This window comes from Fistularia commersonii, chromosome 35 (genome assembly GCF_037954325.1).
Source record: "Fistularia commersonii isolate RoL2024-O1a breed Wild chromosome 35, RoL_Fcom_v1.0, whole genome shotgun sequence".
Lineage (NCBI taxonomy): Eukaryota > Metazoa > Chordata > Actinopteri > Syngnathiformes > Fistulariidae > Fistularia > Fistularia commersonii.
The window spans coordinates 4,198,673-4,224,701 of NC_141318.1; the positions used below are offsets into that span (position 1 = coordinate 4,198,673).

At 45.0% G+C, this 26,029-nt stretch overlaps 3 protein-coding genes across 6 annotated transcripts; 2 read left to right on the forward strand and 1 right to left on the reverse strand.

The window, feature by feature from the left end:
• Positions 1-117: 117 nt before the first annotated feature.
• dpcd (deleted in primary ciliary dyskinesia homolog (mouse)) lies at positions 118-6,249 on the reverse strand. Its single transcript, XM_086142604.1, has 6 exons — positions 6,057-6,249; positions 5,183-5,263; positions 4,981-5,105; positions 4,638-4,771; positions 4,346-4,448; positions 118-1,331 (listed from the first exon to the last, which is right to left on the reverse strand). The coding sequence occupies exons 1-6, from the start codon at positions 6,118-6,120 to the stop codon at positions 1,227-1,229; spliced, it is 612 nt and encodes a 203-aa protein (XP_085998730.1). The 5' UTR covers positions 6,121-6,249; the 3' UTR covers positions 118-1,226.
• Positions 6,250-6,367: 118 nt separating this feature from the next.
• On the forward strand, positions 6,368-13,148 carry poll (polymerase (DNA directed), lambda). The gene is made up of 9 exons (XM_086142603.1): positions 6,368-6,431; positions 7,559-7,696; positions 7,909-8,206; positions 8,355-8,472; positions 9,017-9,337; positions 9,816-9,989; positions 10,535-10,663; positions 11,782-11,950; positions 12,039-13,148. Exons 2-9 carry the CDS (start codon positions 7,582-7,584, stop codon positions 12,398-12,400), a joined length of 1,686 nt encoding a protein of 561 aa, XP_085998729.1. The 5' UTR covers positions 6,368-6,431; positions 7,559-7,581; the 3' UTR covers positions 12,401-13,148.
• A 1,311-nt stretch (positions 13,149-14,459) lies between these two features.
• Positions 14,460-25,639, forward strand: wbp1lb (WW domain binding protein 1-like b). Of its 4 annotated transcripts, none has more exons than XM_086142473.1 (4): positions 14,460-14,890; positions 20,918-21,020; positions 21,483-21,644; positions 22,326-25,639. In XM_086142473.1, exons 1-4 carry the CDS (start codon positions 14,804-14,806, stop codon positions 23,141-23,143), a joined length of 1,170 nt encoding a protein of 389 aa, XP_085998599.1. In that variant the 5' UTR covers positions 14,460-14,803; the 3' UTR covers positions 23,144-25,639. The 4 variants fall into 4 exon arrangements, with proteins under 4 accessions (XP_085998599.1, XP_085998600.1, XP_085998598.1 ...); XM_086142474.1 differs by lacking the exon at positions 14,460-14,890 and adding an exon at positions 18,537-18,659; XM_086142472.1 differs by lacking the exon at positions 14,460-14,890 and adding an exon at positions 18,697-18,933.
• The last annotated feature ends 390 nt before the right edge of the window (positions 25,640-26,029 follow it).

Sequence of the window (26,029 nt, forward strand, 5' to 3'; positions counted from 1 at the left end):
TTTCCATCTGGAAGCGAACAAAGCGTAATGGCGAGAGACCTGTGGTTTTGTCTCTCGATCCCCCCACCCCACCCCACCCTCCAACCCCCCCTTTTTCGGTTTGGAAAAGTAGGGAAAAATGCATGGAATTAGGCGGATGAAAGAATCTCTTCAGACATATTTTCTTTTTTATTTTTTTTTTTCATTTTACTGCATTTATCCACCTCGGAGCAGAAAGTGAAGACGCTACAGATGTGAAACGCCGACACAACATTTGTGGACCGTTCGGGAAGAGGAGGGGTTTTGGGGTGGGGGAGGGGTTCCTTGCGACGGTCCGCGTTCACGTTCAGCTGGTGTCGGCGGAGTTCGAGCGTCGGAGCACCGAGTCGGAGGGCGAACCTCTTGGGATGGGGGGGGGCGGGGGGCAAACAGGCCCGCTCGGCCTCTGATGCTTCAGTAATGGCTTTCAGGGTGGCCCGCTACATGCAAGGAACATGAAGGTATTCACTCAGCACAAATGGGACGTGCTCGTAACGGTGACCCCGGAACCGACGGGGAACAGGGGGGGAAGGGGGGGGGGGTGCCTTTGTGTGTTTTGAGTGTTTTACAAGGACATCAGTGAAAGGAGGGTAGGGTGGGTTATGTGACCCCCATCGGAGGGGGGGGGGGGGCGTTAGCAGCTTTCTGAAGAAAGACAACGTGGAGCAAGAAGTCAAAACAGGTCTGGGGGGGGGGGGGGAGAGTTACATCTCAAAATATCTCCATCACCTGATATCTTTTCTTTTGTCTTTAATCTTGGCATCACAGCGGCCAACAAATGCAAGAATAATGCATGATTATTTCAGGGGGGAAGGCCTTTTCTTTATGATGCATGACACGTTCCTGTGAACAGTTCTGGAATTTTCAAGATGCCCGGGGTGGGGAGGGGGGCTGACTTGAGACATTTAATGCCAGTCAAACACCTTTTTTTTTCTCAAATCTAACGCCTCTCTTAACTTCAAGGATCTGAGGAAACCCAAAAATGCGGGATTTGTTTTGACTCCAAATCTATTTATCAGATGCAAGCGACAGGGTAAGGGGATAAAAACAAAAGAAAACAAAACAACAACATAGAAGTCACTCAGAAGGCACCGGGTTCTTCTCAAAGATGAAAAAAGGGGTTGGAGCGGGAGCTCACATGTGACTGGAATATGAGGTTCTGCTTTAAATGCGACGCGGAATTATTCTCCCGCTCCCACGGCCGGGATTCACTGGGTTCTGCAGTCGCCGTCCCCTCCGGCGGCCCCCTTCAGTCTCTTCAGCTCCTTCAGCAACTCCTGCTCAAGGGTTAAGATCTCTTTGGGTTTCTTGTACTGGACAGGAGGCAGGAAAAATAATCACTTCCACATCCATGTTGTCCGCCCCCACCTACCACCACCCACCCTGACCGCCCCCACCCCTCGCTGTAATATGCCAAAAGAATGCGCTCAATATAACATATATTAAAATACAATTGTGTAAAGTACGGGAAAAAAATTAAAAGTAATTTTTCAGGTTGCAGTATTACATACAAATATATAAATTGACAGATGTGTCATTTTTCATTACCCAGTGATGAGGACAGCTCTTTGGGGATCTCTTTGAACACTTTCTGTTGACAAATTTAAGGAAAAACTGCAAGACCCGCACAGCTGGACACTTCATGCCACCGAAGCACTCGACATCCTGTCATACTCTGAGGCGTGAACTGAAACGCAAAGCGGGTTTTTCTCCCGATCTTGATTTTGGACCCAGAGGACTGGACGGGGGAGTGACTTTTAGGGGACTTGAAGCGGTGGGTATTTCGGTCGGCTCTGGTTTCCGTAGCGACCGCCATCTTAGAGATCGTCATCTCGCAGTGAAGCGGAGGCTGCACAGACTGGGGGACAGAGACGCCCTGCTTCACGTAACCCTAAAAATGATGTCTTTTAGAATTCCAAAGAAATGTCCAGGCAGTTACATAAAAAAGATTAAAACCTTTGCAGCTGCAGACAAAACTATCTGTGTGTGTGTGTGTGTGTGTGTGTGTGTAGGCCACGGTTCTTATGGTGTGGGCTCGTCAGGAAGAACGTAACACTGTTCGGTCCTGCAGTTCCCTCATGGTCTCGTCTCGTCACGCTGTGAGAATGGCTAACGGTACATCTGAGGCTCCTGGTGCTCGGACTCTTAAGACCCTCTCGGGCCCTGAGACCGTCCCTTAAGCCCAGTGACCAGCAGTTCACGGAGGACGGGGCCTCGGCCCCAAATCAGAATACCATTTACAACTCAGAACCAAAAACTCACTTTCGCACACACAGACCCACACACACACACAGCAAAGGAGATCTTTGGCGAAGACTGTTCTTGGAAAGGCGCAGCCTCTCACTGACCAGTGGAAACTCGCATAAGGCCGATGAGCTGGATGCTCCTGTGCACCCGGTCCCTCTGGGTGGGGATTAGCATCCGTCCTGCTTCTGGACCACTTTTTTTTCTCTTCTTTTTAACAAGATTGAGCGAAAAGAAAGCCTTCCCGGCCACGCAGGTCGAAAAGAAGCCAGCGGGAATGCGTACTGCGTTCGCTGCATGATGGCGGTTAACCGTGACAGACCTGATGAGCTCCTTACCGACGGGGGGGATTCCTTTAGTGGTTCAGAAATCTGACACTCAAACGGGTTTCGTTCAACTCATCTAACACTGAGAAATTTTTTCCCGATTGTACAGAGTCCCCGCTCCCATCACCATTTAGCTACTGCGCATGAAGCGCCGAGACAGCGCGAGCGTGGTACAGAACTCCGGAAGGAGTTGAGGAGCTTCACCATCTTGGTCCTATCTCTGAAACCTCCATCACCACTGCTTGAACAACACTGGCTGCTTTCAATGGATTATTTGAAACGGATATCATGTTTGACTGTGACTGAATATAAGCATGAAATAATATAAAACAGGAGTTCATTAATTCATTCTTTCCTTAAATCCCAGCTATCATTACGCATTTAAACTTTAACCAGCCACCTGTCAATCATTGGGTCCTAACATATGAGACATCCAAGCATTCTCTCTCATTCACGCCAGCTGACATGTTGGTCTTCAATGAACCTGTTGAGTGATTTTTTTTTTTGGACAATGAGTGGAAGACCTTGAGAGGGGAGAACCTGAAGAGAACCCAGGGAAGGAGAACATGGAGAACCAACACAGGGAGAACCCAGTTGGCCACCGGGATGGAAACAAGGATGGCCTTGCGGGAGAGACAGTGCCGTGTCACTATGGCGCTCCAATCGTCCCAAGTTTTTGTTTATGCTAAAAGTGGGCAAAATTCAATACTACTGCATCGTCATGATGCCCCCTCCCACCGATACACACATATTTTAATTTATTCTTCACGTCCACTCGTTGTCACTGACTGTCCGGCCATACAGTCCCATCTTAGCTTGCAATCGTCCCCGTCCTGAATTATTCAAACTGCAGAAATGTGGAAAAAAATAAGCTAAATAGTCAGATGAGTCATCTTGCTCAACAAGTGGGCGTACACCCGGAGAACAGCCTAAACGCTTGACCTGTAAAGTTGGGGGGGGGGGGGGGGGGGGATCGGGTGACTCCTCTAAGCCGTGGGGGCTTTTTTTATTTTATTTTTTAACCAGCATTTCTCCACTTGGAGAGAGAAATGTCACAGCAAATCACTACTCTGATGGAGAGGGGGGGGCACAAAGGGTCGCCGAGGAAAATGATGCGAATCACATGCCGCGGGTTTGCAGTCATCAGATCCCGACCCAATAAAACACCTGTGGAAAATGTGAAATGAACTCTCCGCCACCATCGCCAAGATGACGGTACGTATCGAATGGCCTGCATTTGCAGCGACGCATTCATGATTACGACGCTTACGTCCACACCGAGAGAATAATTGACCATAATTTGGTGACTTTACACAAGTGTTGCCTAAAAATCTGAAAAAATTAAAATCATGAGGAAATTAAAAGCCGTTATTTTTTCCTCTACCTGTTAAGATTATCATTTAAATAAACTACGACGTAACCCGGAGACACAAATTCATTTTACTTGTGACGGCCTATTTAATGTATCACTATAAAATACACTCGTCGTCAAAACAACCAAAGTCCGGAAGCTCCTTTGGAGGAATGCTCTTCATCCCCCTGGCAGGGAACCGGACCATTGCAGAACCTGCAGAGCTCTGGGCCATTACATCCAATACATCTCACTCAGAGACTCAAAAATAGTTTTCCTTAAATTTGCCAACTGAAATCTCGAAACCTCTTGTGTCGCTCTGTTTTTACATTTCGAGCGAGAACAGTTATCGGCCATTTTCACTAAGGGAAATGTCGAAATCGACACCGCACAGTGTGGGACTTACGCTGACAATCAAGGTGTTGTTGGCATGGGTGAAGCCAAGGGCGGAGCCGTCCAGCGGCAGCCGGCTGCGATCTAAATCGGGGATAGTGAACTTCTTATAGTACCTGGGGAGGCACGGAGAGGAGTCACTGGTCTGTCCTGCTGCCGCGCAGACAATTGCATTGTAAACACTGCCATCTATAGGGAGAGCGCCAAGCTTACATGCAACAGAGGACATCAGAATGGCTTACAAAAAACTAGTGCATCCTTGAATTGGTGTGGGTGTGTAGCCAGTGTGTGAAACTCGCGTTTACTTTTTATTCGAAGTCTTTATGACAACGCATCTCTCGGACGGCTCCAGCGAAACGGTAAAGACGTCTTTAGGGAAGGGGAGGTTCCGAATCCTCCACTGAAAACTGGTCTTGGTGTCTTTACGCATAAACACGGGCTGTGGGAATAAATCGTCAACAAACTACTGATAAAACGTGCAAAGGAATTACTTTGAAAAAAAAATGGTCTAAAAATGACGAGTATGCAAGAGTGGAGTGGAATAATGCACAGATTTTTGTACATGTTTGCTGTAGACTTTTAGGTATCTAGATTAAACAAAACTCTTTTTGGGAGAGTCCCTATTGACTGAGCAAAGGTAGAGCCTACGTTGGAGCAGTTCTCCTTAATCAGCGTGGCGTCAGTGGAGGTGACCGGATCTGAGAGCGGCTCCCCGACTTCCACCTCCCACTGGCCCTGCGCCCCCAGCGTGCTCTTATGACGCCATTTCCGCACTGAAAAGTACAACGTGTGCCGTGAGACTCGTTCCGACCGCAGTGTTTCCGCACGTGAAGTGTGACCGTCTGCTTACCGATGAGCTCGTCCGTCACCACATCGTACTCTTCGGCCATTTCTCTTCCATCTGTAAAGAGGTAGTGGATCTTCCTCTTCCCTACGGAGGGAATACACAGGAAGTTAGCATACAATTTACAGAGAGAGCAATGACATCATTATGTTGCTCTATGAGGTCTCACCTCCATGTTAAATTTCTCAGTCATCTCTTGCAAATAACTCCTTACGTTTGAGAGAATTACTGTTTCTTTCTCATTGGAAAGTACCTTTGTGTGTTGCTCTTTAACGGTCGTTGTTCAATAGTGTCTAAAGTGCATGTGTGTTTTGGTTTCCTTTCAGTACAAGTTTATTTACAAGTATGGAGGAAAAATGTAGTTTCTTGGTGGTCTTTAACTGCAAAATAACATGAAAATGAAAGCAAAGTATGTGAAAGAAAAAAAAACAAAACACAGAATAAACATTGCGAGTACAGCTGACTGCACTGCTTGCATCAATTGCTGACTATCACCATAACACTGCATGGAACAGCAATGTCTTACACTTATGCACTAAAGATATATATCGTGGTTAATATGTAATTCCATACATCCTATACGTTATGAAATAAAGGTTACTTTATTTTTCACTTTAAAACAACGAGATCTTTAACGATCAAGATAGAACCACACTTCTAAAACAAGTCTTGCTTTCGCTTTAATTTTCCTTGTCTCTAAAACAACGCGACAGAGAGCGAGAGAGAGTGGGCTTAGTCACCTGCTGATGTTAGTTAGCTAGATTCTGACTAGGCTACCGTTAGCCACCAACGGACAGAAGAAAACTTATTAAGGCAAGTATTTCCTGAAGAAGAAAAGAGCAATTGTTTTAAAACATTGAGGGCTTCTCATTGTACTCACCATCGTATAGCAAAGCGGTTTTCTTTGACGATTTTAAATCGTCAATCCAGCTCTGCACGGCCATGTTTCTATTTCACGGTGCGACTTCCGACTACCGGGACTCGAGCCGTAACCACGGCAACTAAAATAAATAGTAAAAAGGAAAAGGGAAAACGAAAAAATCTTATTAATTATTGGATAAAAATAAAACCGTACACCTAAATTCGTACGATTTGATTTGGGATACAAAAATTTAATAAAAAAAAGGAGAAAAAAAAAAAGAAGAACACTATAATGACCCGGAAATGAAACCTGTTCAACCACTGTCCGTCATAAAGGGTCAGTCGCCTCCTTAGAGGCTCAATTAAGGAGCTCGTCGAATGGTTCTTCTTAGAGGTAAGCGCCAGAATATAACGTTTCCGTGACTATTCAGTTTTAATATCTGGGTTTTATTCCCCAAACTGATATTTGTCTAAAAATATGAGTACTAAACGGGGCATGGGAGCTCTCTGATAGATTACGTTACCTTGTCTTTAGCATTAGCATTAGCACAAGAAACAATAACAATCCCGAAAGTAAAGTTAGCTTATGGCAACCGTAAGCTGAATGGTTTTTATATCTGTTTTACATCGTATCATGTATTTTTAATAATCTGCTTGCTTCTTCGAATGAGTGCTGTGACTGATTCCTTTTAAATCCCTGATATTCGCATTTCTTCTATGTCACCGTTCCCCTTTTACAGTGTTTCCTGTTTGATGCTGTGGTTTCTTCTACATCTGTACGGTTACACGATCATTGAAAACGTAAACCTCGATTACATGCAATGAACAGTTAATATTCTCGTGTCTTTTTGGCGTAGTTACTGCAATTTCCTTCGGGATTGATGAAGTTGTTTTTATTCTTATTCTTATTATTCTAGTATTTGAGTCTTTTAAGGTAGATATATCACCAATAAATAGGAGGCTTGTACAGATCTGCACCCCCGTGAATTTATTCAATCTTATTATGAGATACCCTAAATCATATGCACATGGTTATTGTCATCTCTGTGAGTAAAAGGGATTTGTCCCAGGGCTTTTCAACATTTTCATGACTGAACATTAAATAAAGGATATCTTCTAAGGGGAAAGAGACTGACAGGAATGAATTGTCATTGGCGACAGTCTCACTCACGCGCTCTCTGCAAAATCTAGTTGAAATTGATCACATGGTGTTGCACAATTCTGTCCACAGACAAATAAACAGTGACATTCATGAAATCACAACCTTCTTGCTTGAAAGAAGTAATTACATAGTAATAAAATTCTGTTTTGTTAAGCAATAAAATTATAGTGTTTATTCTGTCTGTATTTGAATGTTAAAAACGTAAGTCCATGTTGCTGATAACTTTCATTCTTTTCAATCTACAAAAAATTGCATGTTTTATATGTAGATTCAGTAAATCATTTCTGGCGTGGTTCTGTTTTTTCTATTGCTATTTGATTTATACGCAAATATGCCTTCTCACCCTCATTACAACCAAGGCTACCCCCTCTAGCACTGAGCGATGGAGCCCGGTCATGGGATCGTGAAGGCTTTCCCTAAAGTTAAAAGGGCCAGAGTTCTTCAAGGCAAAGATGCGCCTCCTTCAAAGAAGAAGCCTGAAGAATACAAGGTCACAGGTTTGTAGTTGATCTAAAATTGTAGTTGATCTAAATATTCTTATTCTTAGATGGTTTCTCAGGTCATGTTGATATATAGCGAGATATGTTTAATATCCTATCAAGATTTTTTTCTCCACATGACCTAGCATGAAAGTGAAAGATAGGAGAAAAAGTGACTTAATAGCAGAGGGCAGATCATGTAGTATTTTTGTTCATCGTGTCTCCCTCAGGAAACATGTTCGACGGTGTCACTGTCTACCTCCTGGCCGCTGGCATAGGAAACACCAGGTGCCAGATCTTCCAAAGACAAATCCAGCAGAACGGGGGACGGCTTGAGAGTTCGCTGTGCCCCAGTGTAACTCATGTTGTTGTGGATGAGGGCATGGAGATTGTCAGGGCCCTGCGCCTGCTGAGGCTGGACCACATGCCCCCTGGGGTCCAGCTGGTAAAGTGCAGTTGGTTGAGCTCCTGCATCAGTGAGAAGAGACAGCTGGACGTGGCCAGTTTCAGCCTTCTTTCCCACCAGAGGTCAATAACACTGCCTCCATCTACATATTTTGTTTAAAATGTATATGTGTATTTTATCAAATATATACTAGAAAAATGAATCGCTATGTTTAAATGGATTCATCAGGAAATTCAATACACCGCTTAAGACTTTGACCTATTCACTTAGGGACTCCGACAAACCACTTAAAAATGTTGAAGAAGACGTGCAAGATGTCCAAGTTGCCGCAGAATCGCTTGTGGAGCCGGACTATAGTGAAACCAATGGGAAGGAGACCACAGACACAGTAGGTTGCCAGAGCACGTGTTGAAAACACAATATTAGAAGTAGCGTTTGATTTCAGCCGTCAGGCGTTCTCCCTTTGAGGGAGCTGCTCGGCAGTGGTCTGGGAAGTAAAAGCCCGAGCGGAGAATAATACTGTAAGGCAGAAGTGGTGTTTGGACTTTAGGTTAGAGGTTAGAATATAACCCATGCAAAAAAACACAGTGGAACAGTGAAAATGTGTAATGTTTAGTTTCAGAGTTTCATGTGTTTTGTCAATTTATAGATACAGGTTAATGTTAATCAAACTTGTCTGTGTGTGAGGCTCACTGTCTGGTAAGAAATGGGAAATATTCCAACATAGAAATGAATAACCATGCTGCTCTTCAAGGGGACCTGAGAAGCATGTCAGATTTGGGTTAACATTGCATACATAATAAAAATTTGAGGGGTTCGACTACACCTGGTGTGGACCCAGTGTTTTTTTTGAATTAGTATGCCTTTCTAGCAGCATCCACCTGGGGGTTCGGTGGGCGTTGAGCTAATATGGTGTTCTACTGCCTTTTCAGGAAGTCCCAGACAGCAACGAGGAAACGCAAGACGCTGGTGTCTCAAAGAGTCACCTAGAAGCTCTCATCACTGGCCAGCAGCCCAAGGGGGAAACACCTGGCTCCAGCCCAGGCACCCTTGATCAGAAGGCGGTCTCGGGAAAGTGGGTCTGCGCCCAGTCATCCCAGTCCAAAAGCAACAACTACAACAAGCACATCACGGACAAGCTGGAAGTGCTGGCCAAGGCCTACACACACCAGGGCGACAGGTGGAGGGCACTGAGCTACTCCAAGGCCGTTAATGCACTGAAGAGCTACCACAAGCCTGTGACCTCATATCAGGTGAAATGATGCTGACGGTGTTACGTGTTCATATACATACAAAACAGGGCTATTCTCCCTTAACTAGTTTGGAGTGTACCTTTTGTTTCAGTTATAGTTAGCATTGTCTATTTCGGGTATTTTTTTTTTACATTTTATTATTTTCATGTTATTTCCAGGTGTCGATTAAAAAGTGGTTTCTTGCGGATCTTTGTTCGATTTGTCGCATTTCCTTCTTATTACTAAGTACAACAAACCAAATTAGCTCTAAAGCCTCAATGACAAAAAAATACCTAATTGAATTGTACAAATAAAACTATTGGATAATGGGCTATTTTTAACAACATAATAATTCTTTTTTAATTTTGAAGAATCATCTCACAATCTTTTGTTCATATCATGTAACATCCCCACTCTTGGAAATCATGGAATATATCAGGATATTGTTTTTATAACCTTACAAACCTATTTTCTTTTCATTTTGATTTACCGGTCCCAGGAGGCTTGTCAAATACCAGGGATTGGCAATCGGATGGCCGACAAAATCGACGAAATCATGGAGAGTGGCCACCTGCGGAAGCTGGATCACATCGGGGAAGCCGTGCCGGTGCTGGAGCTTTTCACCAACATCTGGGGTGCGGGAGCGAAGACGGCCCAGCTTTGGTACCAACAGGTGAGGCCCCGCACTGTCAGAGAAAACACCTTAACATAAGACGATTTTTTTTTTTCTTTTTTTCAAGGACAGTGATACATGTTGAGTACAGTGTGTGTATCCCAATGAACCACTGTTTGGAAGGTGATGGATATGTGATCACTCTAATGTATTGTTATTTTCTTTTGTTTTTCTATCGAAGCCTTTGTTTTTTGCTTTTCTTTCTAAGGAGCAATGCCACATTTAAAGCCGCTGAAAATATCCTAAGTGACGATCTCAAAATAAAAATAAAAAGATCTTAGTTATGAAGGCACAAGATGACTGAGAAAGTATCCAAAAGTTACCAATAAAACATTGTGAAATTTCTCATCATTGAAATGAAGCACATAGAAGGCGACATCAGAGATATAAACAAATAAACTTATATACTAAACTTCGAATTGTTTTTTTCAGTTAAATCATTTATTCTGTGTATATGACATGTAATTGTTAAATATATTAATATGAATTTAATTAATTTTGAGGAACTTTTTGTTGTTTTCTTGCATATGAAATTTGCCCGTCAGGGATTTCGCACCTTGGAGGACCTCCAGCTGAAGGCCAACCTGAGCAGTACTCAAAAGATAGGGCTGAAGCACTACGACGACTTCCTGGACCGAATGCCCAGGGAAGAAGCAGCTGCCATTGAGAAAGTGGTAAACTGTGCTTTTTTTTTTTTCTTTTTTTTTTTTCTTCTTTTTTCTTTCCCAACATGTAATGTGGCGACGATCCAGATGTGTTTCATCGAGCTCAGGTGACCCGCAGAACAAGATTCCCCACTCGGCACTTGGATACTTGTGCTTTGGAAGCAGGAAAGCGTTAGTCATTGTGCCCCGACTGCTTGATGGGGAAACCAGGCTGCGTTCTCGAAAAAGTGGAGCGTCCCACAGTAGGGGGTGGGGGAGGGTTGGAGGAAAAAAGCAATTCCCCAAATTTGCTACCTTCCATGTTAGCCAGATACCTGTTCACACCAGGGCACCTGGCGTTACGCTAGTCGTTTTCGCCTAGTATTCCTTGGATGTTCTTTTCTCTCTTGCTCAGCTGCCAAGGAGAGCGTGCATGTGAGGTAGATGAAATCAAGCATGCGCACCCCCTGCTCCTCGCCCACCCCACACCTACATGGTTGTCAGTGTGATTTGTGATGCATCAGTAATCCAACCACAGGGTTTGGCTCGGTGGTTAGACGGCCTCTTGTTTGCCGTCAGGTAAACGTGCCAAAGCAACCAAACAAAGTGTTGTTTAATCGTTGATATTTACTTGAAAGGGGAATGTAATGCCAGAGTGTCCCAGTGTAGCCGTTTTGGATTCCGGCGCTGATGTTTATTAGCTTGTTTTGAGGTTGCGCTGCTAAATAAGTAGAACTTTTTTTAGCATCAACCTAATTTTTACGTTCTATTAAAATGTTACAGCTGTCTTAAGTTTAAATAGGCATTTAGCGCTGATAAGCTGACATGATTCCATCGGATAATCTGTTGTGATTCCAGTGTTAAAGGACGTATTTCTGAATTTTAATCCAAACACACACATAAGTATATATGTATATATATGGTGACATTCTGCTTTGGCACTTTTTATCATTTCAATATATTCCGACTTGCATGCATAATGCAAAAAGAATATCAGCTGGTTTGTCAATATTGGAATTTTTTTACCCTCCAAACAAATCTGTGATTGTATTTCTGAGAAGCCAAACTCAGACCTGCACAAGTGATCCGTCCTGCGGTGCAGCCCCTGGCTGAAAGCTGAAGATGTTGTTTTTTGGGGGTGCCTGCAGGTGAGAGATGCTGCCCTGGCCGTAGACACAGGTCTGGTCGCGATGGCGTGTGGGTCCTACCGCCGCGGGAAGACCACGTGTGGAGACGTCGACGTCCTCATCACTCACCCCGATGGAAAGTCCCACAAGGGCGTGTTCAGCAAAGTGTTGCAGACCCTCCATGACAGCGGTAAGATTGCACCGCTGGAAAATCAAAAGCATTTTAATACACATCTTCTTTATGTGAAATTTTCTTCTTTTTTTTTTTTTTTCTTCAGGTTTTCTGACGGATGACCTGGTGAGTCACAACGAGAACGGCGAGCAGAAGAAATACATGGGTGTGTGCCGTTTGGCCGGGCCGGGCCACCGTCACCGCAGGCTTGACATCATCGTGGTGCCCCACTGTGAGTTCGCCTGCGCCCTCATGTACTTTACCGGGTCGGCGCACTTCAACCGCTCCATGCGAGCCCTGGCCAAGACGAAAAACATGAGCCTATCGGAGCATTCGCTCAACCAGAACGTGGTGCGTAAAGGCAGCGTCAAGATGTTCACCGGGACTTCCCTCCCCACACCCAAGGAGGAGGATGTATTCAGTCTTTTGGGCATACCATACAGGAAGCCTGAAGAAAGGGACTGGTGACAACACCGCACTACAATCCTGCCTCATGTCCATTTGCGCAAAGTATCCCCCCCGACAGAGATGGGCTTTTCTTTTTGCTATTGACAGTTGCATGTTTGAGCTACACCGGGTTATTTGAAATGTTTTAAGTTGTCCGTAGGTGTGGAATTTCAGGCATTTTAACATATAAATGTTTTTTTTTTTTGTTCTCCACACACCATGCCAGACACATACATTATAATATATTTACTTCTTTTTATATGTATTGAAGGGATTTTTAAGAATTCTTTACTTTATTACACATTACTCTCACTTGAACTTCACCAGTAATGAATAATCTGTTTCTGACATTTCTGTCTCTAACTTTATGGAATAATTTACAAATCACTATGTAATGGAATTGAATTATTTTTTTTAAATAATTGTGGAAAAGGAGTTTTAGTAAATACCATCCAGAGTACGATTGCAGATTTGATCGGTAAGAGTGTCCATTCATCTTCTCATCATGAACTCAAATCCCTTTACAGCTTTACAGACTTTTCTAATGTCCTTACATTACCTTGTTTTTTTTCTGCTTGCCAGACCAGCACATGATTCACATTTTAAATATTTGTAATCTCTTGTACAGATCGATCTTATATTCCCTGCCTGAAAAATGTGCAATCCTGCAAGTCAAAACTTGATGGTCATTTTGGACATCTATATTTTTGACGAATGTATTTATGATCAATTATTTTTTAAAGAAGAAAGAAATGTTTGTCTTCATATACTCTGTGCTTCTTATGCTTTGGACTGACTTAAAAATATCATTTCATCTGTATCCCTGTAGATCATAACTATTTGACTAGAATATGCCTCTAATCATCCCACAATTAGGACATTGCAGTAAAGGTAGTCTAGAAACAATTATCATAAGTTAAAGCAGTGGCTTGCAAAAGTGTTGGAAAAAACTATAAACACTATAAATAGTATAACACTTAAAACACAAAAAAGCAGGAAATCAAATACATATTGGTTTTAGTCAGTGGAAGAGACAGGAAGAATAAAACCCACAGTGATAGAACTAGTAAAATGTGATGGAAAAAGATCACCTTGAGATTAGAATTGAAAATGCGATTGAAGTGAATATGATATGTATCATACTATATTTTAGAAACAGGTAAACGATCTAAGATTGAAAAGAAATATTGATTGTCTTTACCGTGTAAATACTACAACATCGAGGTGGATCACAAACACATACACATAATATTTTTAGATTGCAGGGATTACTTGGAGAAAGGCTTAAGTAGACACTTTCAATGTGTATGTCATTTGGTTAAAGGGCTTTTTAAATACTAGTGTGGCCATTGCTTTCTATGTCTATGGAAGCATATAATGATTATAATTCAACATCAAATGCATTGGCAGAAAGGCTTTTCATTGTCAGTATGTCTCAGCATATTTTGACTCATAACTAAAACGAGTAATAAGTAATCCAAATTGCATTTTAATTTTCTTCTTACAGACTGCTCATTCCGTGACTTAATCCAAATGGAAAAGCAAACCATAACCCAGAAAATCGTTATCAAATCTCCATGAGAAATGTCAAATTTGTAAATTAAACATGCATTAGCAGAAATGCTTTTTCATTGTCAGAATGTTGTAGCATATTTTGACCCAAAATTAAAATGAGTAATAACTAATCCAACCCGCATTTTCTTTGTCTTCCTGACTGCTCATTCCGTGACTCAATCCAAACGGAAAGGCAAAAGATGTTTAAGATTTCAATTTCGAGCAAACTCTCCCTCTGCGACGCAAACATTGCGCGGCTCACTTGTTGATATTCATGAGCTCGTCCCGGCACGAGCCGGAAAGGCGGTGATAATGTAATCTGATTGGTCGACAGTGAGGGTCGAGGCGGCCCAGGAGCCAGATGACGTCACGCATAATCAGCTTTGCCCCGCCCAGCGGAAAAGACGCACCGATCGACGATTGGTCGGCCGGCCGGCCGCCGCCGCGGGCTAGCCAATCGCGCGTCAGTGCGCAAAAAGCGAGGGGCCCGCCGCGCGCGGCGGAACGGCCCTTCACGTTGCGCACATGGATCGGGTCGAGGTGAACACGCCACACCCAGCGGAGCCGCGGCGGAGGAACATCTTGTGTAACAGCTGTAAACCAGCCGCCGCCGACAGCTACAGCGACCGCCACCGCCGTGCCTCCCCCCCGGCTTGCTCCCAATGCAGAGGAGGCGGCGCGTCCAACGGGCGCTCGGCGCGTCGCGGGCCGAGAAATAGCTGCTGATATTCGGACGCGGCGTCTGCGAGGGGTGGGGGGGGAGGCGGCGGGAGACAACAACGACAACAACAACAACAAAAAAAGAGAAAGAAAAACAGAGCTTGCGTGCGTCATGTTTTTGTGCCGTAGCTGGGGCAACTTTCCGGAGGAATGAGAGACGTGTATTGGGCGCTGAAAATGGGACTGTTTTTGCACAATGTTGGCTCTGTCACCCCCACCGAGTCCGCCGCAGACAGGGTAAGACTGAGCGGTCGCACACAAGCCCGTGTTTGTATTTTTATTCCTTTTATTTTCCATGTTTTGCTAGCACTGTTAGCTAGCTAGTAACTTGAGTAGTTAGCCAAGCGTTCGTGCGAGCTTTGTTTCATTCCAAGCTAGCAGCTGTCTTGTCAATGGGGGGGTTGAATGGGAGGGGGGGGCGTTAACACACTTGCTAGCGCTGCTAGCCGCTGTTGCTAGCAGCGCCTAGCATCGCTGGGCCCCAGCCGATGTCCCTGTGTTTATGGTTGGCGCTTGACATTCTAGCCAAGAGGGAGAGCATAAACAACAGAAGCGGGGGAAAGAGACAGAGAGAGACAGAGAAAGCCGTTTTTCAAGTGTGAATGTTTGAATGGAATTGTAATGTTTGCCGGTGAAACTCAGTGCAGCTCGGACGTGAGGCATTGTTATGACTGAGGTCACAGCCATTGGACAGGTGTAATTAAGGTTTAAGGAAGAAAAACACTGCGTTTACACAACTTCTTAAGTATCTAAAACTTCCTATTTTTATGGTTGACACATTGTGGAGAACCTTGTGTTTTTTCCGATAGCTCTCAAGTCTGTTAAATTCAGGTTGCTGTTCTGAGAAAAGTGAGTATCTGCTTTAAAATATGCACTTTTTTTATACAAGATGATGGTAAAGTTGGTGAGAGCCAACAGTGGATTTAGTGTAAGGCAAAGTTTCAGCTTAGCACAGCATCGCTGTACCCGTTGCCGTTGGCAGTCATTGTATTCACTTGGGGAAAGTACAGATAAAATGTGAGCCATTCTTAAAAAAAAATGAAATCTTTGTCTGACGAGGTGCGTTAGAAGCTGCTGAGGTTTAAAGTTCCCCTCATGTCCAAGAATGTCCCAAGATACCAAGGGTCAAAGGTCGGCCGTGTTCAGTAATTCCTGTTGCTGTTGTTTCACAAGTCATTATTTTATTGTACAATCAGTCCCATGTGTGTACAAACTACGGGAGATAATAGGTGCATCACATGGCTCATGCACTTTATCTGCTGTTACTCGCTCAGGCTGCCGCTCACACTTCAAATAACACAGTCAGCCATATTTTATCAGTGTCACAGCGCCGTCATAGCCACGGAGACGATGTCTCTATTGTACTGCATTGAGTGTACTGCACTGACCACACTGTGCCCCATAGAATGGCACAGTATGGAGGATGTTTTGACAGAGACAAATACAGCGTGATTAAGCTATAGCTGTCAGCTCACTTGACGCCAGTGACACACAGCATGAACTGTCCACCCCAGCATTATGGTAAATATTAGGATTAGAACCCCCTTTTGAATGCCAAAGTAGAGGAATTGAGGCTAAGTGCTAATGGCTAATCTGCAGATAATATTTACTCGTGGTAATCTTTTCATGTCAAATGCTGTGATAGACAATAACGAACACTGCCAACATGCATGGACTGTCATTGACAAGGCTCTGCTATTTTCATTTTTGTCTCCTTTTACTTTTTGTTCGGTAATTAATCTTCCAAAATGGTCCCATTTGAAAATAATAAATAGTGAAAATTACTTTCAAAAAATATAAGCTCTACATTCTCAGCAAATTCTTAAAAAAGCAGAAAAAACTATGTGTTGCCATGAATCAAGGTTGTGACTTGCAGAATAGTCTCAGATAGGGCTTTTTTCATCACCCCGTTTCTATGAACTTGTTTCTGCAATTTTTGAAATCTACCTATCTTTGAATGTTTTTTTCTCTCACATGCCAGCATAGCTAAGAGATGGTCAGTGTAAAAACAAAATAATGAAGTTTTTACTTTGTTTACACAGCAGTTTATGTCAGCAGTGAGAAACCGGAGACTACCAAAACGTTCCCCTCGCACAAAATGTTGACGGAGAGCATATAAAGCTGAGTTATCGCCTTCACTCATGTTACAGCTAGAGACGAATAATAGCCAGGCATCAGGCCAAGGACTCATGTCACACTCCACCACACTCACACACACACACACACACACACACACACACTTAGAGCACCAGAATTGTGTTTAGTTTCATTAAGAGAGTCTGAAGAACCACTGCACTGCCTTTACAAAGCCCCGGTGTCACGGCCTCTGGTCTGCCAAAGATGTTTTCTCCCTCTCGTCTTTATCGAGGTAAGCTGACAGGGGATCCGTACCAACCCTGCGCAAGGTCAAGGTCAGATCTTCCTTTTTCTGAAGCAGGGAGCGTAGAAACCTCGACCTCTGGCTAAATGCTGGGATAGAAAAGCTTGTAACCCGAGTGGATCTCATTGTCGCCTTTCGCCGTCAATATTATGAGCCTGGTTTTTGGATGGAACTTCACGGCGTCGAAGCTCGGCTTGAACGGAGGCCGTGGTGTTTTGTTCCATGTAGCCTCCACGTCCGTGAAAGGGCACCTTTCTCCTGCTCTGGACAGGATAATAAATAAGGGGTCAGCAAGGTCTCAACCGTGCATCGGCTAACTTGCCAAAGGCTCCGGCTAAGTGGATCAACTCCGACCATGTAGTCAAGAATGAAGTAATAACCGTCGCCACTTATCTCCAGGAGCAGTATTTCGATAGTCACGGGGGGTTGGGGTGGGGGGATTCTGAGCCGTATCGACTCTTCTTTTCAACAGCTTCTAATTTTTTTCCTTAAAAGTTGATTAGTTTGAAACATGGCAACCTGTTTTTTTCTAGAACAGAAACCAAATCCGCTTTTAATATAGTGGTATAGCATGTTAGGCAATGATTGATGTCCAATGTTGGCTGAATATGAGACCGATGAATCCAGTTTGTCTAGATTCTTTCCTCAGATGACATTTTAGTCTTAGCAATTAATGTAAAAATAAAAAAAACAAACTCAGAAATGCTCCCAGGTGACCTTTGACCCATCACATTGATCCATCAATCTCCGCCTGTGAAATAGTAACCTAGCAAGAGAGTGACCTAGATTATCAATTGTTTTGTTTCAGATTCTGAACAGTTGTGTTTTGAGCACTGGTAAAAGTCTTCTGCTCTGCGAGACATATTTTTTACCCGCCAGTTGAAAAACAGACTTTCACCCATCAGAAATAATCCGAACGATGCTTGGTTCCTAATTTTCTCACACCTTGCTATCAGGCTTTATCGCAGGGTTATTGCCACCCTTTCGATTTTGAGATGATTTTTCTCGCTCATTTCCCAGAGAGACAGATATTTGCATTCAAAATCATAAATTTTATCTTAAAGTTATGAAGGCATTCCGCACGATCCCCTTTTGAAAGATGAATGAAGCTGCGGTGGAATAGAAGACATTAGCACCGAATCGTCAAAAAAAATCAACTGTCGTCATGCAAATGTTAGCGATTTGACACAGCACTACCAGCGGGCCTGTGTGCCTCCCCTTATCGCCTGGCTGTCTTAATGCAACGCCGGCCCAAGACCCCGAACACAGTGGGTGGAGGGGTGGGGTATTGAATTGCAGGAAGGTCTCGGACTGGCCCTGCCAGCAGCGGGGCAAATGGAGAGCCGGCCAGCGAAAAAAACAGCTGAAGGTCTCAGGTACAAAGTGACATGGCGGAACGGCCGGCACATATGCGCGTATTTGAAAATGAGTAATGAGCCGGGTTTCAGTCTGCGGGAGCAAGTGTCAGCGGTTTGGCGTCCGCGCTGATCCGGGGCAACAAGTGTGTGCGCCTCGGCAAGGAGCTCCCTCGCTCAGCCAACACCGAACACTGCCATCGCCACCGCTTGGAAATTTCCGTAAAGCAATCCATGTCCGCTGTTCGGGGCTTGGATTGGAGTCGTGCATGTGAGTGTGAGCGTGTGTGCATGTGCCCGCGAGCGTGCATGTGTGTGTGCGGGAAGGGTGGACAGAGAGAGAGGCTGTGTGTGTGTGTGTGTGTGTGTGTGTGTGTGTGTGTGTGTGTGTGTGTGTGTGTGTGTGTTTGAGAGAGAGAGAGAGAGAGCGAGCTTGAGAACTGTTTGACTTTTTTTCCTGTGGGATAATGACCCGTGAGGTGGCGAGACTAGTCTGGATTTTTGGACCCAGGATCACCATGCCTTTCAATCTGGGACCCGCACTGGTAATCCAGAGAGACGCTCAGATTCTGCACGGCTCGGGGCTAGCTAATCATTAAGCTAATCAAGAAGAAAACATCTGAGGGACCTCCCTGGAAAAATCCATAGAACCTTTCCCGGGAGAGGATTTTGATCGGGGCTCTGTCGTATATCGGTACATGGGATTACCCTCTACGCCAGGGTACTTTTACTGCTTAGCTTTTCATTGATTAGTATGTGAAATACTAGCAGTACTGCGGTTTGCAGGTGGTGATGTCATGACTTCTTAAACGCTAAAAAAACAAAAAGGAAATCCTTAGATTCTCGATCAAAGTGTACTGGTTAAAACCTCGTTTCGTTTTTTCCTTTCTCAAACTCATATGTTTCACTGAGATAAAGGCTGCTAGTCAAAATTGTTTTTTTAGATATTGTGCAACACGCTAAGTGTTTCTTTTTTGTTGTGTGTCGCTGGCTGTATTTCAAAAATTTGCACTCGATACAGGCCCTCGAACGGTGATGAAACCCTAGCAGCTCACCAGCACTAGCGGTTAGCACTTGTTTACTCCACAGCTCAGTATAAAATGTCGAGCAGCGGGTACGCAGCACTGGGGCTGTGGGTTATTATTTTTAAATCAAAGATCGGCGCGCAGCGTGTAAAAATGGCTCTGTCCTCATTCCAGGCTACATGCTCGATGGCAAGCAACATTTTATGTCTTTGCCGAGGGAGGCGAGCGGCGAGTGTTACACTCGTCTGTCAGCTGCTTCACGCGGTGTAAAAAAAACAACTTGGACAATAAGAAGCTTCTTTCATCAAATCAATGTGCATCCTAAAATCTGCTCGCTTGTAGAAATGAGTCAGCTACAATTTTCATTTTGAAAGTAAAGGTGACTCAATTTGCACAAAAGTCACATTTACTTCTGAAAATAGTGGTGCTCATGTATGTGATTTCCTACTGGTTTTTAATTATTTAATCCGTGATCCAGGGCTGCACGGCTCAGCAGTCCACGGTTCGATTTCAACGATGGGGTTTTTTAGTGTGGCGTCTCCAGTGCTCTCCACACTCGTCATTCCACGTTCATTGGAGACAAACCTGGACGTGTGAATGAGAGGATGAATGGTTGTATGTCTCTATATGGCCCTGTAATTGACAGGTAATCGGTCCAGAGTGAACCCTGCTTTTCGCCCAGTGGCAGCAGGGATAGGCTTCAGCAGCCGGGCTTCTGCAGGATAAATGATATAGATAATAATTGAATTGATTTAGTTATTCAATATGCTGCAAACGTGCTCCTGATTTTTGCAGGATATGGCAGTCAGTGATTAACTGTTTCTTCATTTTATTTGAAAAAAATAGCACTACATGATGTCACAGTTTGACCATCTTAACAAATGTGATGCGACATGCAGGTTGCTGTCTGATGTAAAACTGATAAAAGCTGAACGAACGGATGGAGAAGTACCGCTTGCGTCGCCCAGTTGGAGAAAGAAACCCTCGGCGGCAGAGCGGTGCCGATGGGGCCGAGGCTGCAGTTCTCTGATATCCGAGGAAATCGGAGATCGGAATCGGAATCCAAATCTGTTTTGTACGTTAGAGAAGCGGGACGGCGGGCAGTTAATCATAAACTGCACACTCCGGCCGAAGTGACCCAAAGCGCCCCGAACGCATCACAGATTCTCCTAATGACTCACTTTGCCAAAGAAAAACAAACCCTTGCCACAGAAGTGAGCACTTTAAAAGTCATTTAGAGTTTTTGAATAACCAGACCACGGCCTTTTTTCCCCAATTTAATTTTGGACCTCCTGACCGAAAGTTAAGTGTATCATAGGTGTTGCAGCTCCCACCTGGTGTTGGTAAAGGGTCCCTTCTGGTGTCTCTAGATACATTTAAAAAATTGGGAAGTTTCACTCACTGTTGTTTAGAGGGCATGTTTTCAGTGGCAGCGCGGATTTCGTTTTTCTCATGTAAGGAGTTTAACCATGTTCTTTTGTTTTCCTGCCTGCTTGTGTTGCAGAGCCTCCTGCACTGCGAGGGTGTCAACAACCAGAGCTACATGTGCGAGTCGGGCCACTGCTGCGGCGAGTCGCAGTGCTGCAGCTACTACTATGAGCTCTGGTGTAAGTCCCCCGATCCGCTCATCCCTCGGAATAGGACCCTTCTTAAGTACTTTGTCGCGTCCTCGACGCTAGAAGAACAAAACAATCACATCTGTCACTGGTGTCGTCATCGGCGACTCAAATTGGCTGTGAGATACAAACGTACGTCCCGGCTGCAGGTGCTACCTTGCAGTGCTGTGAGACGCCGGCCCATTTGGAAACTTTTGCCTTTTCTGAAACGAGAGTTCTCCCGGTCGCATGACTCAGGTCTGAATTTATTTCATAAATGATAAATGAAGTTCAGGTCCCGTGAAAAAAATCAGACAAAACCCACTGTTGTAACACAGGTATAAAACATTTCTGTATCAAATTGTTCGGATGTATTCAATCTCCTGCCGCTTCTCGATGTCTGACCGAGCTCCACAGTCAACAACCGCTCCGCATGTGTGTGTGTGTGTGTTTGTTTTCCCCCTGTGACCGCAGGGTTTTGGTTGGTGTGGGCCATCATCTTCATCCTGAGCTGCTGCTGCGTGTGTCACCACCGCCGCACCAAACACCGGCTGCAGCAGCAGCAGCGGCAGCACGAGATCAACCTTATCGCCTACCGCGAAGCACACAACTACCCCTCCGTGCCCTTCTACTTCAGTAAGACCCACCGCCATGCGAATCCCCTCCCAAAAACACTCACACACACACACACACACCAGCAGAGCTCACCTTTGCTCTTCATAATGACGCTGAAAATACACAAAAGCACTAACACGGCTACGAGGAACCAGCGGTGACATTAGCCCTCCTCCGCTGTGTTTTTTGGAGTTTTCTTTTTCTCGTTCCCTTAAAAAGAGGCGAGTTCAAACCCAGGCAAAAGTAGCAGTGTCTTTCTTTAAAAGCGCTTTTTTTTTTTTTTTTCATGCCAGAGCCATCCCTGGGCCTCACGCAGCGCTGTGTCGCTCCCCTGTTTGCCTGCCCCAGTTTCAGGAAAGGGCCCGCGTTTCTCTCCTGGTGCCTTGCCAGCGTTGCAAAACTATCAGCCACGGACCTCAGCGTGGAATTGACCTAGAAAATTAGCTTGTTCTGACCTGGAAACACTCAAGCGGTGTTTTGGGAAGTTCAACAAGGTCGGTCCGATTAGGCGGGCAGCCGGTCAGACGGCGGCGTTTGCTAGGGAAAAAAAAAAAAAAAATTGAAATAGATAACATATCTCGCCTGAATTGAAGCCAAAATTGATACATGTATTGTTGAGAGCTGCGCCCTTTTCAGTCTGTGCATCACGTTTTTGTGCTTTTTCCTCCCAAGAGCTGTTTCTTTCTCCTCCTTCCCCCACAGGGTTTCTGCCCAACTACCTCCTGCCTGACTATGAAGAGGTAGTCAACCGGCCACCCACTCCCCCTCCTCCGTACAGTGCCTTGCACGCGGGCCCGGTGGTCTCGGTGGTCCCCGGTCCGCTGTCCCCTGAGCAGCAGGAGGGACACTCTCCGGCCGCGCCGCCCGCCCCGGTGCCCGCCATCGCCGACAGCCTGTGCTGCCGGCCCGGCCTGGAGGAGCCGCAGCCCCCCGCCTTAGATTTTGGCTCCAAGCCGGTGCAGACGGCGCCCGATCCGGCCGTGATCCCGCTGTCGGACGGCCTCGGAAGGGAGGGAATGCCCGGCCAGGAGAAACAAAGCAGAGACGGGGAAGAGTCCTGCAAGGATCCCCTGCTGAGGGACATCTCGGAAGGTTTCCCCGAGGACAAAGATCGGCTCCCCAACGGGAGGAGGAGACGATTTACGGGGGACTCCGGGATCGAGGTGTGCGTCTGCGGCAACCGGGCGATCGGCGTCTGCAGCGGGGTGGGAGGCGGCGGCCAGGAAGGCAAGGAGCTGAGGGAGCTGGAGAGCCTGCTGGGGCGAGGCGGAGAGGAGGACGAGGCGGAGGAGGCCGGTGACTTCTGCGACAGCTGCATCCACCGCGTGTCCTTCGCCGTGGAGGAGGAGCAAGCGCCGAGTGGGCAGGAGAGGCGGGCCGCACGCGGGCCGTCGGGAAACTCCCCGTCGGCGCAGCAGACGGGCGTCGCCTCGCTCCACCCTCCGGTGTGCCTCCTCCTCCACACCATCAGCGAGCAGGAGGTGCCGCACCACAGCGCCAGCACCGAGTCCCAGGGCTGAGACGGCGGCACGGAGGGAGGCCAGGAAGAGGAGGCTAATTTATCTGAGCATGTCTTTTGTGTCTGAATGCTTTCTTTGTCCAGTATTTTGTTGTGAACGTGTGCGTCGTATACACGGCAGGTATCGGGGCAGGAAGTGGAGGAAAGCTGCCCCCTCCCCCCTCACGCTTGCCGGAACCGTGGCCTTAGCCGGTGTGTTTTGGGTTCCTGTCGGGCACTGCCGGCCCTCGAAGCAGCCGGCGTACACGGAGGAGGCGGACTCGTTGTCCTTCTCACGCCACAGCAGACGCCGACACGCGTCAGGGACTCGGTAGCCGAAGCTGCGAGGGCGGGACGGGCTAGACGGGACGTTCACTGCCTTGGAGGATTGCTGTTTTCACCAGGTGCCTAGCATTTGCTAGGTAGTTTAAAAAAAAAAAAAAAAAAAAGACAAACAGCAGGAACCTTTTGAATGAGTGCTGTGCGTGCGTGTGTGTTTATATATGGTGATAACAACAGGGACACCAGAAACAAGTGGAACGTCCCGTCAACAGCGACGGGTTTTTCCATAAGTGTGTTCTGAAGAAGAATGTCTCTGACCGGCGCGTGTGTGTATGTGTCGGTCGCTATCGCTCTTACACACCAGTTATGTAAAAACTACAAGTGCTTTAATGAGTCTCCATGTGAACCCCCTCCTATTTTGCACAACGTGAACCAATGTTTTCTAACTGAAGGTTTCCGCGAAGAGGAAACCACCTCCGCGAACATGAGGTTTTTTTTCCCCCCGAACGCGACAAATTCTTTGGTTCGTATCCGACTTTTTGATGAATGTTTGTTGTATGTGCCTATCACCCCCTACAATCCCCCTGAAAATGTTAAGCTTGAGTGAGAGCAGGTTAGAAGTAAATGAAGAAAAACAGCAAAGAAACGGTTAAGATTCAGAGATTAGGACAGACTCGGGCAACATCAGACCTCAGTAGATCTTTCGCCGTCACTAGTACACTCTCTCTGCGTCGTTTTTCATCGTAGCAAGTTGTCCTACTGCATCAGTCCTGGAAATGTAGTAGTATTACAATGTAAAGATTCTTAGATTAGCATCTTAAACCTGAGATTCATGGGATTAACGCTCCAACTGATACCAGTTTGGCCTGTTAAGCTCCCACCCTAGAAACCAGCAAGACATGGATGTGGAAGATGTTGAAGCGGCCAGCGGACACGGGGACGTCGCAGTCCGTTCCTAAATCACATTTGCCTGAGACACATCTGATGCTGTGTCAACGCTCAAACAACCTCAGAATGTAGAAACTGATTATCTTATCAGTAAATGTTAATCGGAGGAGGTTTTTTTTGTGATTTTTTTTTAAACAATCTTAGGACTAATCTATAATAACCTGAGGGATTAAATGTGCCTTTTAGGCTAAAAAAACAAGATATCCTTTACATGAGTGTATGTTTATTTGCCTTTTACTGTTAAAGTAGCCATCCCTCCTTCAACCTTACATGACGGCCATCGATTGCGTGATGGTGCTTGTTTCAGAGCAAACAGCCAAGGTGTCTGCACAGATTCTTTTGAGGGAGGGTTTAAAGTTGAGCCGGCTGAGCTGCACCACTAGTTCATCTCGTCTTCGGCACAAACGCTTCAGCCCGTTACAATGGATGCCTTCGGTGTCTTTTCAGTCGACGCAACCTGGATTCTGAACGTTCTGACGTGAAACTAGTCAGTGCAACTTTGGACCTTTTCATATATATATATATATATATATATATATATATATATCAATGGACTTTTTTCGTAGAAAACTTTTAAGTAACCCCTGCTCAAAAAGCACAGGTTCAGTTCAATCACAGATTTTCAGTGTGGGAGTGCAAAGATCTCCCGGCCACTGCTCTTCAAGCACAGGTTGGATTAAAACATGTCAACTGATGTTTTTTGGAATAAACCCTGACTGAGTCTAAACACATTCTTAAGTGCTTTAAATTTATATGCTATTTTTTTTGTGAAGTAGAAAATAATATTCTGTTATTGTGGTCCGTGTGTGAGGAATGAGCTATTTTTTAATATCAGCCGAATCTATTAAAACGTGTGGGAGCATGTATAATCTCAGAACCACTTTATATTTTTCAAAACGCGTTTGGTAATGAGTGAGATGTTTGTGAACCACATGTACTGATTTAGTTCAAATTAGGTGTATTTGCTTATCTTCCATCAGTGCTTTTTGTTTTTTGTCTACGGTGAATGATATATATATAAATATATATATACAAAAAAAGCTGTAAAATTTCAGACTCCTCCTGAAGTTGTATAAAATGGTACCTTTGACTAACATACTTGTTAACAAAATCAGGGGCATCTTGCCAAAGACACTGTTCTTTCCTCACCGGTGTTTTGTTGTTATTGTTTTTGTTGTTTGTTTTTTTTTTTTGCACATGTTCTTTGAATGTCTTGATCATAATAAGCCATTGATTACAACAGCCCTGATGGACGTATGTTCAATAAACATACCCTTTGAAATTCAAATCTCCCTTTTATTTATTCATTCATTCTCTATAGCCCTTATCCAGCACTCGCTGTGATGCAGGGAGCCGATAACAGCCATCATTTGGTCCACATGTAGACATACAACCATTCACTCACTCATTCACACGTGATAAAGACATAGGAGCATTCACTCTCACATGTCGTATAGACATAAAACCATCCACTCAAGAGACAGACTGGAGATAGAAAACCACACAAAATCCTCACAGAAAGGCCCTTCTGTCAGACTTGAACCAGGGACCTCCATGCTGTGAGGTGAACCAATCAAAGTGCCTCTGTGCTGCTTGGCTTTTTCCATTTCTATTTAATGGATTTTTTTTTTGAGAGTTATTCCTCCAGGGAGGCGCTTTGCAACACTATGGCTTCTTA

What these genes read in the sequence shown, in the direction of transcription:
- poll (XM_086142603.1), top strand. Translation starts at nt 7,582, where the DNA reads ATGGAGCCCGGTCATGGGATCGTGAAGGCTTTCCCTAAAGTTAAAAGG. An exon ending in TGAAGAATACAAGGTCACAG is followed by an intron (nt 7,697 to 7,908) that starts GTTTGTAGTTGA and finishes TGTCTCCCTCAG; the next exon opens with GAAACATGTTCGACGGTGTC. An exon ending in CCCAGCTTTGGTACCAACAG is followed by an intron (nt 9,990 to 10,534) that starts GTGAGGCCCCGC and finishes TTTGCCCGTCAG; the next exon opens with GGATTTCGCACCTTGGAGGA.
- wbp1lb (XM_086142473.1), top strand. Translation starts at nt 14,804, where the DNA reads ATGAGAGACGTGTATTGGGCGCTGAAAATGGGACTGTTTTTGCACAAT. An exon ending in CCGAGTCCGCCGCAGACAGG is followed by an intron (nt 14,891 to 20,917) that starts GTAAGACTGAGC and finishes CTTGTGTTGCAG; the next exon opens with AGCCTCCTGCACTGCGAGGG. An exon ending in CTCCGTGCCCTTCTACTTCA is followed by an intron (nt 21,645 to 22,325) that starts GTAAGACCCACC and finishes CTTCCCCCACAG; the next exon opens with GGTTTCTGCCCAACTACCTC.
- dpcd (XM_086142604.1), bottom strand. Translation starts at nt 6,120, where the DNA reads ATGGCCGTGCAGAGCTGGATTGACGATTTAAAATCGTCAAAGAAAACC. An exon ending in ATAAAGACTTCGAATAAAAA is followed by an intron (nt 4,449 to 4,637) that starts GTAAACGCGAGT and finishes GTGCCTCCCCAG; the next exon opens with GTACTATAAGAAGTTCACTA. An exon ending in ACAACACCTTGATTGTCAGC is followed by an intron (nt 1,332 to 4,345) that starts GTAAGTCCCACA and finishes CCTCCTGTCCAG; the next exon opens with TACAAGAAACCCAAAGAGAT.